Source organism: Festucalex cinctus, chromosome 1, assembly GCF_051991245.1.
Source record: "Festucalex cinctus isolate MCC-2025b chromosome 1, RoL_Fcin_1.0, whole genome shotgun sequence".
Lineage (NCBI taxonomy): Eukaryota > Metazoa > Chordata > Actinopteri > Syngnathiformes > Syngnathidae > Festucalex > Festucalex cinctus.
Window position 1 is genome coordinate 59,542,087 of NC_135411.1, and position 12,436 is coordinate 59,554,522.

The 12,436-nt window shown below is 40.7% G+C and overlaps 1 protein-coding gene across 3 annotated transcripts in view; it reads right to left on the reverse strand.

Moving 5' to 3' along the window:
- cdh24b (cadherin 24, type 2b) overlaps positions 1-12,436 on the reverse strand; it is a 222,353-nt gene that overhangs the window by 15,632 nt on the left and 194,285 nt on the right. For all 3 annotated transcript variants that reach the window (XM_077497970.1, XM_077497950.1, XM_077497960.1), the window contains 3 exons: positions 9,561-9,682; positions 4,048-4,165; positions 498-818 (listed from right to left, as the gene is read on the reverse strand). In XM_077497970.1, the coding sequence (XP_077354096.1) occupies positions 498-818; positions 4,048-4,165; positions 9,561-9,682 (561 nt within the window). The remainder of the gene's footprint in view (positions 1-497; positions 819-4,047; positions 4,166-9,560; positions 9,683-12,436) is intronic.

A 12,436-nucleotide genomic window follows, 5' to 3' on the forward strand; every position in this document is an offset into this window, starting at 1 on the left:
CATCACCTTCACGCAATATTGCATTCCTTTGTGATTGTACAGGTCTCATCCGGAATGATAATGTCCCTATCAACAAGGCATGAGTAGGCATTCAACTGAGTGAATAGAAATGACAACGGTGCTGGCCGTGAACCAACACTTTCTCAGCAGCTGGGCATTATTCAATTGAGCATTTGTGAATTCCTGCTCAGGTGGAAGTGACATTTCATTGTGTGGACTGGCTACCCAAAACACGAGCCAAGGAAAATCAAGCATAATAGTTATTTTAGAAGTAATTTGCAAAAAATAACCCTTCTTTTCGAGCAGTTGTGACTATGAAATATTTATGCAACTCCTTTCATACTTTTAAATGGAGATTAAAGATGCTGGCATGTGGTGAAGGATGAATGTCTCTAAAATCTATTTACTTGCCTTTTCACATTTAGATTGATGTGCAATTCCAATTATACAACGTATATGTAATATATAAATTATATTGGCTAACTAATAACACTTACCCAGTAGTGTTGCAACACATGCCAATATGGCCAGCAGAGCTGCAGTGCTGAGGCCAGGCGAAGGCAACGTCGAGTGCTGGGGGAGACACACGGCTTCTCTTTCCCAGTCCCATTCACCCTCAACCTGTTTACCCTTCTCCCTCTTCCCGGTCTTTGCCCCTCCTCTCAGGCAGGGACAAACTGAGACAGTGACGGTGCCGGTGCTTGTGAGACCTGATGTCCCGTCTCTGAGCACCAGTGGCACAAAAAGCGTTCGAGTGGAAGATGGAGAACGGGACAGCGGCTGCAGCTGGGATAGCAAGACCAAACTTGCTGTGGGACCTGCGGAGCGAGAATGAAGGTGACAATCATTGAAATATTGTGACAGTAACACCATATTTTATTTCAATTTTTTTTGGTAGTAGCTGCAACAGCACAGTAATAAAAATAAAAATTTGTAATAATAAATATCATGGTGTCTACATTACAACCCAATCTATACAGTAACAGACCTGCTTCCACACAGAAGCACTTAGTGTTGATGTGTCAAGCAAGGAAATAATAGTTTTGCTTTACAGTATTCAGACAATTTTTCTCACTTTTCTACTTTGCTTAGTCGCAGCACTATCATATCCAAAGATCAACATATAGAGTTTGAGCTATGACTTTTCCCAGCACGAACCTTTTATCTGTTTCAATATACTGTGTTAGTCTTTCTGCAAGAAGATCAAAGTTGTAAAACATACATTGGTAACAAGGCAATGTGACTAAATGTATTATGTCATTGTAGGTAGCCTTTATCTTGTCCATACTCCTAACTGTCCTGATGGGGGCTGTTTTGTACAGTATCTGGGAATTGCTATGATGTGTGATAAAATTTTACAAATACACATCCCGCATCTTCCTGCTGGCCTCTCCTTTAGTTGTGTTGTTTCTGCTCAATAACAACTCTAAAGCTTCAAATTGCACAGGCAAGCACGTTCCAGATTTATAGCATAATTTACACAATTTGTATTTTTTTATTTAAAGGTGAAGTCAAGCCAAGAGTTTTCTTTTGAATAAACACGGTATTCTGATTAATGGAATATGAATTAAGCAGCAAAATGCACCCGTCTTTAGACATCTCAGCGGCAGCCATTTTGCCACGTGCAGTCAACTGAAAATTACATCACAGTTGCTCAGGTAACGGCCAATTAATGTGTTTTCTGCAGCTGAGGCGTGATTGGTCGTTACCTGTGTTCTGAGCAACTGTGATGTTATTTTCAGTCAACAGCAAAGCGGCAAAATGGCCACTGCTGAGATGGCTAAAACCGAGTGGATATATTGCACAAAGGCAATATTAATCAGAATACTGTGTTTAGACTAGTGGGGGAGCATAATATTGTAAAGAACAGTTTTTGGGTTGGTGTCCCCTTTAAAGGGGGAGTTTGCAGTTTGGAAATTGCTAGCAAGACTTAAATGTAGCCTCACATTTGTAATTATCTCACTGACCAAAGCCACACTAATGTTAATGAGTACATATACATGTAACATATTATTGGAAAGAAAATTTTTGGCTTGACTTCCCCTTTAATATCATATTTTATATCTGCTGGTTCAACAGAGGAACATGTCGATCGTGATGTACACACTCAAAACAATTACAACAAAGTCATGGATCTTCGGTTTAGTTGTGGAATTTGATGATCATTACTGAGTTGAGTGCTTGCACCATCTCATCTGAAAACATCAGCACTATGATTTGAAGTGTTTTACACACACACGCACACAAAAAGCTGCATTAAAGCTACCTGTGCTGACGGAGCTCTGCAGCCTGATATATTTTGAGGATTTCCATGAAAAGTGGCAACTGCTAAGCATAACTATTATCAAAACAACCCCAAGTCAAACATGAGTTGCTGACTTGAATAAAAGCAAATAGCCTTGATGTCACAAAGGGAAAGAGAAGAAAAACTTGGAACAAGCATGATGTTTTCTCTTTTCTACTGTTGAATCTTACAACAAAGAGGCAATAGGTGCATTTTCATTACCCTCAGTTTTGCGTAAAAGGCAAGCTTCGCAAAAGCAAGCCAGTAATGGAAACACTGGATTTGCGAAAAAAATATTGCAAAAAAGTTTTTGTGCTCTCATGAGGTGGTTTTTGAGACGTGTCGAAATAGAAGTATTTCGCAAAGTAAGAAAGAAGTATTTCATGTGACACCTGCCCGGTCATGGATGAAAGGAATGTAACACGTTGTTTGCAAATGTGTGTTTTTTTTACTTGCAATTGACCCATATTTGTTTTGAGAATTATTAATTTCAGTAATTATTTTAGTTTTACATGCCGAAGTGTTTTGTATACTGCATATGTCATGAGCGCAAAAGAGAGAGAGGTGTAATCGTGCGAGCCTCGTTCGAGAAGTTGAATAAAAGAAGAGGAGCTTCAATTCCTGTCCTGCCGTGTCTGTTTAATTTAGTAGGGAAGACGCCAGAAAACATCAGAAACTTTAAGCTATTTAACCCGCCTTTCACCGAGCCTCTGGGAACAACAACATTTTAGGATAGGAAGTTGGAAGTACGGGGCTGCTCGCTTTCGTATCGGAACTGCCTCCCGAGGGGATAACAAGTCTTTTTAAGCACAAAGCGAGTGAGAGCCAATATGCCACCGTGCAATGCACGTTCCATATCGTTGCATGAGAAATGGCCGTTACACCGGCAACAAGCGAGACACAACACACGTCGTCGTTGAAATCCGTCCTATACGTCCGCACTATAACACGAGTTACAAGTGCGTGCACATAAACACACAACACCAAATGCCCGAACCCGCCCGATAAGGGGAGTGTTTTTAAAGTAATGTAACTACACCGGGAGTCCGTCTTCCGCCTCGCAAGATGGGACATTCCAAGAATTGCGCCTCAGAAGCGAAACGCTCTTCAATGGAAACAGCAACAAATCGGAATTGTACTTCATATCGAAATAGTACAATATCGCTTTAGTTTTGCGAAAAAGGGTAATGGAAACGCTGCTACTGTCAGTGACAGTGTGAGTGTGAAACTGTGAATGGTTTTCTTCATGTCATCATCAGCCTGGTTTAGGCTCCGGCTCTCCACGATGCATCAGGATAAGTGGTATGGCAAATTCAATGTCCATATGAGCGAACGGGATAAACATGTTATTTATATGAACACTGAATGAAACTAATGCATGTCACAGGATGATCTCGGCTTGGATTTTCAACTCACTTTCATGAGCTTTACTTGGTTTTGCATTATATTCGCCAGTATTTGCTGGCATAAGTGAAAGATAACAAGTAAATCAAGTGGGCCACCAGAAGCGAAAGATGGATACTGAGGACATGAGTAGGAAGAGTATAGTCAGATGTGGGGGTTGTGAGAAAAGAATCAAACTAGAGGCAAAAATGTACCATCGGTGTGAAAAAGAGGACACCCGAAAGTAAAACGATGTAAGTCAAAAAGAAACATTGGTGATTAAGAGATTCAAAATGTTGAAAACAACTTATTTCTCGGCTGAGGAAACAATAGAGGAATTAAGAAATAAAATGAGTGAGGGGGAATGATTGAGTGCTTACCACCACTGTCCCTGACACTGAAGTTGAGGGCAACACTGGACTCCGGAGGGATGCTGAAATACACCGTGCTGTCATTCCCGCCTTCATCTCTATCAATCGCCCGCAACACCTGCACCACCTGAAACCCAGAGATAGAGGGGAGAGCATAAATGTGTGTGTGCGGTGTGCGCATGTGTGGATGGAGGGGGTTGCAAAAGCAGCAAGATGAGAAAAAGAGTAATGAGAGAAACACACACACATTGCTTTTAGCAAGCAATAAGCCATTAGCTGGCGTCAGCAGAAATCAAAACAAGCCAAACAATTAGTATAGCAGCGCGTGCAAAGCAAGTGTAATACACACCAACTAAATAAAGGGCTGACATGAATCGCCTTGCACAAATACGCTGCTATATGGCTTTCAATTTGGTAAGAGCATTTGCACGAGTCTATAGTGGCAGCGGTAACAAAATGAATCTAAGAGGATGTCTTACATCAGCCTAAGCTGATGGGTAATTTCTTTTTAATGAAAAACGGCCGTCATTACTATGCAAGACATCCTTTTAGAGATTATTTGAGCGCCCGTTTGGGGAATGCAGAGCTGAAGAGGTTTGCGTGCCTTCTGAGCTCGATAGTATACCCGAGGCCCTGTGAGTAAGCATGGCCGCATTATGGTATCAGTTGCTGTGCGAGAATATTGGATTGTGTTGTGACTAATGACTTGTCACATAGAGACATGTGTACACGCCCCAACCCATTTGAGGATATCATATGCTTTTTCAGCTCGGTCTCATAACTGCATAAACAACAAACACAGGCAAAATAAAAAACAAACACATCTGGAACATTGCCATAGAATTCAGGAACAAATACAAGAGCATGAGAAGAACATGGACGCACTCAAGGACGCATCTGTTGAGGAAGGACGCATCTGTACTTGCTCCTGCACTCGCTCGTGAATCTAACTACTTGTTGATATTTGCATTGGGATTTTTAACTACATTGTTGCAAAATGCCTGGCGGAAAAAGAGCTGACGAGATTGAGGAGATAAAATCTTCTCTTAAAAAACTCAGTGGAATGGTTGCCGAATTACTTGAAATGAAGAAGAGCATTGAGCCACTTCTTCAGGAAATACAGCAATTGAAGAAAGAGACACAGGAAAAAGATCGACGCATTGTTGCCTTGGAACAAAAAGTGGATGATTTGGAACAAAATCTTCGTATCAACGATGTGATAGTCACCGGTATCAAGATCAAGCCGCGCCGTGGCCCTTTGAGAGCTGCGGCTAGCACGAGCACGGAAGATTCTGACCAATATTCAGGGAACGAGACTGTGGAACAGCAAGTGACACTTCAACTCAGAGATTTGGGATTAACTGTTGATCCTGCGCACATTCAGATGTGCTTTTCGCTTCCAACTGGAGGGACACGACCACCGGCAGTTCTGATCAGGTTTGTTGACAGAAAGAAAAAGATTGCTCTTCTGAGAGACCGTCACAAGCTTCGTGGGAAACATGTCTACATCAACGAAAACCTCACCAAACGAAATGCTGACATCGCCAAAAAGGCACGACAAATGAGAAAGAATGGACTTATCGAAAGCACGTGGACAAAAGACTGCCGAATTTTTATTCAAACTAAAGATAACTCTGGTCAACTAAAAACACGAATCGTGAAAGGAGCTGAGGAATTGGCAGCGCTTGAGAGACAACAGTAATTCACAATATCACAACAACAACAACATCACTAATTACCCAAAGCTGGAGTTGTATATGATTATTTGCTGACTTTGCCAAGGCTAACTCTTGTTTATACACCTGCATTGATAACATGTATTGCTGTTCCCGTTTGAATCTAAATATTGTCTGGCTCGAATTCCGTTTGTTCTAACAGTCAAGGCTACATGATAAGGCTGTATTGTGGCTCCAATGAATCTGCTGTCAATACGCAAAATGGGGGTTGGTAGTCTGGTTCCTGGAATGCAGCTGGCGTGGGCCGCTCTGCTGGGTGAGCTAGGCTGGGCAGCGCACAGGAGTCATCAGATCCACAACATGCTAGCAACCAGTGGTGCTACCTGACCAGAATCGAGGGAAAATTGCTTGAATCGCAATGGGCAGAATGCAAGCCGATCTACTCTTCTGGAAAGCACAACATGTGTGAAAGCTGATCCGAGGTCAGCGAAGACCCTACTGGTGAAAGAGAAGAATTGCGCTTGCCTTGGCTGCTCGCCTGGCGGGGTGGGCCTGTTGGTGGCGTCTGGGGACCGACTCACCAGTGCCAAATGACTGGGACTAGCCACAATCTACACACGGACATTCAAGATGAACTGAGCGAGCAGTGTCTGGGATAGTATGGGATGGATAACGATAAAAATTCATGACTATTCTAAATAATGTATATGATTGATGCGTTATAGTAATGGGTCGATGGGGACGGGTCTCGAATAAGCTTCGGCTTCTACCCGTCAGCCCTTCTTTCGGATGTCAATGTTGCAAATGATGTGATGTGATTGATGTAAACTGTAATGTGTCCGAAAGGAAAAAATGAATAAATAAAATAAAACAATGAAACCAGCTGTAAAAACAACAGATGGGTCAAAATGCAAAAAATTGTCCCATGTGGACACTTAAAAAAAACAAAAAAACAAAGTGGTGTCCAGTGGAGAGAGAATGAGAGCAAGTTCAAATTTTTAAAAACAGTGCATGGAGTATTGACCTGTGTCTATGGTAGTCACAACCTTATACTGTCATACACATTATACTGTGAAAGTCACTCAGCTGCCAGCTGTGTTCACAGCCACAACAGCACAAAACACCCTTTTTTATGTGTCACGCTACACAGGCTTGCACAGGTCTGCAATAATACCAAAACTTAGTCTAGCCCACCCCTGCGGAGATTTACACTGCGCCTCGTACCGGACTTGCACTGGGCATGAAAATAGGGCCCTAAATGTTAGCAGGTTGAAGTTTATTTTTTTGGACTTTACAATGAGTTTGTAAACTTGGAGAGATGTTGCTAATTCCACATTACTTATAAACCAGGGGTGTCAAACATAAGGCCCGCGGGACGCATCAGGCCCGCTAAGGGGTTTAATCCGGCCCACGAGATGATTTTGTAAAGTTAAAAACAAATTTGTAATGTCGGACTAATTAATCAGTTGGCCACAATCAAAATATATAAAATTTGTAACTTCACAAGGAGTCCTCAGATGAGCAATGCAACTTGTACGGGGGAATCGTCCTGGATGTCATTATTTTACACACAACTTAAAGTTATGGTTTGATTAATTATTATTATTATTTTTTTAATTATAGACCGACAAATGTGTTAAATGCGACACAAATTCAATCACTGGTAACACAAATAGATATGACAAGGATTAGCGTCCTTATAATTTCATTAACTGCGTCACGCAATGCATTCTGGGAACAATATATATGCAAAGCATGTGATTTAACACGTCCAGGACTCAGTGTTGCTGCATACCATTTGCATTTGTATTATTTTTTGGAACAATATGATGACAGTTGAGCTCCGTAATTTAGGGCTGGCACACACAAATAGTGAAAATCTGCGTATAATTGACGGCAATTGTTGTAAGTTATATACCGTTATTTGACCGATGCGGCCCACTTGGTAATATACTTTACTCCAAGCGGCCCTTGAGCTAACATGAGTTTGACACCCCTGTTATAAACCATCAACTGCCTGAGGTTCCTTGCTTTGCTTTAATTTGCTAGGCTTGGGCTCTGTCTATAGTAAACCAGGAACATGCTTTTTTATTTTTTTTTCTGTCATAGTTTCAGCAAAGCTCCTCAAGCCCAAGCTAAGCGCAATGCTGCCAAGGTGTACCCGATGTTCATGAGTGCATGCCAAACGACTGACACCTTGTCAGACACATCCTCTGGCTCTGATTGTTTTTTTTTGTTTTTTTTTTAAAAATCATTACAGGTACACGATGGGGCCAGAGAGGGATGTTTTTTGTTTTTGCACAAATCATTCTATTAATGGTACTAATGTCAGGTCAGACTGACAAATTTTACAAATATAACAAAATTTATTTATTTATTTATTTATTTATTTATTTATTTATTTATTTATTTAATGAATGAAAAGATGTAAGAATTACTTTGTAATTCCTTCATGTTACAATATTATGTTGATTAGTTTATACAAGAGGCTGCAAAAATAGGTATGCAGTTATAAGCAGATTTGGGCATTCGGTCAATATTGACAGAAGGTCGCGCTTGATGATGGGAAACTTGGAAAAATAGATGAACTAAGCACTGCCAGAAGTGGGTTTTTCATCCGTCAATGTAATCATCAGTAACCGGGTCAGAACCAACGGACTTTCTCTGTCCGTCAATGACGGACGCCTGATTTGCTGACGAATGACAAATGAAGCGAGGCGGTATGCGAAATTCTTTGCACATTATTCTCCAAGTCTTCTCTCTTCTGGCTCTCTGCAATACTTATAGCTGGCCGTGTTGTAGAGCTCAAGTGACTCCAGACAATGATGATATTGTTTTCCTCCTGTTATAAATTCCTCGTTATTGCTACGTTTATGCAAGCATAAGTTTAGTTCAGTTCATTTATTTTACATCAGGTGGCTAAGGGGTCCTTCGGTGCACCAGTTTACGTCAGGCGGGTTATTGAACAGCTTAAAGGGGTTAGTACTGAGTCTGTTGGTATAAGTGAGGAAAAATATAGCAAACAATGTCAAGCGGAAAATAGTGGTGACAAAATGTAATTTAGCATTATGGAAGTGTGGTTAAAATAACGTGACCGGACTGACAGATTGACAGACTGCACTCCTAAAATTGGTCCTAAAACAGCAGCTGGAATTACGCAATGACGGACGGCTGGTTTAAATAACGTTGACGGATTGATGATTACAGTTTGTTTTGGCTTGACATATTGGTGTATTGACGATGATGGAAAGATGTCCCGACTGTTGACGATTGCCAAATGACAGATGCGCAACATTCATTGACCTCCCCACCTCTGTTTGTAAGAAAGCGAAAACACATTGTGCATTATAAAGAGAGAGAGAGAAAAAATACTACTAATACTTTTGCACCCATCTGTAATACGAAGATGATATTCACATTTCTGGGAATCAATATTTCAGCAGTCTTTTTTAATGATGCTAAGTCAGCTTTAGAAAGTCAAATCAGGCAATTTTATATTATACTGTAGGGAGCAAATACACATATTTCAAAGATATTGCAACATACTGCTCAACTCCAACTTATTCATACCCTGGTTAAGATGGACAAAATGGTGCAATTCCAAAAGTATTCATAGCCTTTCTGAATAAATGTGCAATCTATCTAATAAATTAATAGTTGAATAGAATGCCCTGGATTGTGCTAGTAATTACCAGACTAGAATTAGAATATTCCAAAGATTGTAATTCTGTAAAAATAATGCGATAACATGCAAGATGTGAACTGCCATGGTTGAACTTTTTCAAAATCAGTGCATATACAGTCCATTTGACATATATGTAATAATACTATATAGAACATAAATACCTTTCCAATGTTTGATGAGTCACACATGGCCGTTGTGTATTGTCTGTCCAGCTCCGGAGCATTGTCATTCAGGTCTAACGTCTCGATTGCAACCAGAACCCGGGACACCTGGCTGGGGTTGTCTGAAAAAGCAATTAGGAGACAGACTGTTTACAACACAAAGTCCACACAAACAGCTCCAAGTATAAAATTCTATGAACACAATTCCCAGCTGCAATAAACATCTCTGTGAATGCACACAAAGGTGCAATGTGCACTCCATTAAATCGGCTCAATTGTACTTGTGGGTAAACTCTACCGTTTTGGTGTTAATCCAAACTTTAGCACTCAGATCCCATTAGTGAGTTTGCTGAATATAAAGTCTGATTTGGCTGGTGCTGCAGCTCTCAGGTCCTCAGCTGGAAAATATCTGACGTTTCCACTGCACAAGGCACACATAAAACTGTTCCATACTGAGGCACAACAGCCTGAAGTGTGTGCGCGCGTGCGTGCGTGTGGGAGAGCGAGAATGCGGCGAATAGTCAATCTGCATGGAGTTACACACTAGTGTAGTTCAAATGGATTAGCAGAGGGTCTTCCATAGCTCATTCACTTGGATTGACACACTTGAACGCGCTCTCACAGCCATGCTTAAAATGTGTGGGGTCCCATTCTGAGTCCAACATTCACTGACGCATTTTGGGCTGCAATTGTGACGGATTGGGACACAATTCTGGCTAACAGGCACATACTGCAGCCACACAAACAGAGCGGACACATTGTGTATGGACACACACTCACATACAGTGTCACAGTTTGCCATTCCTGAAACCAGCTCTTCTTGTACTGTAATGCCGACGGGGTGAAGTGTGTGCCTGTGGCCATCATGAGACCTGCTGTGCGCAACGTCAACACTGCCTCCAACAGTTTGTTTATTAGATGGGGCTCATTATTGACGACAGACACTTGCTGTGCTCCTCTGTCAACACAACACTGCTCCCACAACAAGCCCTGGCTACATTTAGAGCAAAGATGAACTTTACCCAGGGTGTGACAGTACTAGAAAATTGTAGACAGGATTTGTTGTGTAGCATCGATGTAAATGCGCAGTCCTGCAAACTTTATGGAAAAGAAACCTCTCATCGTAAACTTCATTTGTCTGTTTTCTTTAAGTGAAGATTTGGTAATTGGCGTCAAATTATCAAGTCACAATATTACATACACCTGCACAAGCTAAGCCAGTATTAGAGCTCTATCAAAAGTTCTGCATTTTCAGAGTTGATGCTTCATTTTGATAGTTTGTTGTTTGTGTCCATTCTGTTGGCATTTCTTGTGAAGTCCAAGTGGACTAACTGCACTCTGCAAACATCTATTATTTTGTGAACTTCATTTGATCTGTATCTATAAGTATCTGATTGGACTATTCCAAATTCAGAAACAAAAGTATATTTTTATAGTACACAAAGAAGTGTCTGGCAAACGTATGTATAGTCCAAGGAGAAATAGAGTGGTCTAAAACTAAAACTCATTTGAACAAACAACCGAGAGTTGCCTTGGTGCCAACTTGTTCGCAGTCAGATGAAGGATTTTCGACTGTAAACAATTCCAAATGCCACAAAAGACAATTGGAAGAAGAAGAAGAAAAAATGAAGCAAGAAACACGAGGACTGTGAAAACTAGAGAGACAAAATATGCTAGACCAACAGACTGTGTGGAAATATCTTCCTCATGTCCATATGACCCTACAACCAAAAGAAACAACAAAACATCATAATGATTGCACTTTAAGTGGTACAATGGCTTGTCACAGGGATGATCTTAAATAGGAAGTCAACCCAAAAAAGGTTTTTTGTTCAATACAACCACATAAATCTAAATATGGCTATTCTGGTTAATATTGTGTTTTGTCAATTGCTGTCAGGTGAAAATGACATCACATTTGCTCAGGTCTCAGGAAACAACCAAACACAGCTCAGCTTCAGGAAACAGGTGAGCTGTGATTGGTCATTGCCCGAGCCCTCCGCAACTGTGATGTCATCTTCAGTCGACGGCAAGTGGCAAAATGGCCGCCCCTGAGATGGCTAAAAACGACTGGATTTTGCTGCATAACTTTAATATTCCACAAATGGAATATTAAAGGCATACTTGGCTCATTGAACAATTTTCAGCAGTAAAATGTTAATATTTTGTCCAGAATTAATTTGATAACTTTATTATTTTCATGTTTTCTACTTGCTGTCGACTGATGATGACATCACCTGTGCTGAGGAAGTAGGTAACGGCCAATCATGGCTCACCTGTTTTCTGGGTTTGGTCAGTAAACTGAGCCATGATTGGTTGTTACCTACTTCCTCAGCACAGGTGATGACATCATCAGTCGACAGCAAGTAGAAAAATGACTTTTTAAAGGTAGGAATTGTACATGAAAAATAATAGTTATCAAATTCATTCTGGACAAAATATGAACTTTTTACTGCTGGAAATGGCTCAATGAGTCAAGTATCCCTTTAACCAGAATGTTATGTTTAGAGTAGACTAGTGAGGTCACATATAACATGTTATTGTCAAGAAATGTTTAAGTTTGACTTCTCCTTTTAAGGCACTGACACTTTACACAGAAACATAGTCAGACATTTTACCCTAGGAAGAGGTACAAAAGATGGAATCCACTAAGCAGTCCTTTACATTATACAGTACATAGTTCCCAACTCGATGTGCACAAGATAACATTTCTGTGGGTGTGAAAATTTGGAAATGGCTTATTTCAGATACAGGTGTTATAGGTTCAATTAGTGTTTTAGCTGGTTTCATTAACCTTATAGAGACTCTTAAATGTGACCTTACTTACTGTACTGTGCCATAAACTCACCAATTGCCCCTCCAGATTACTCATTTGC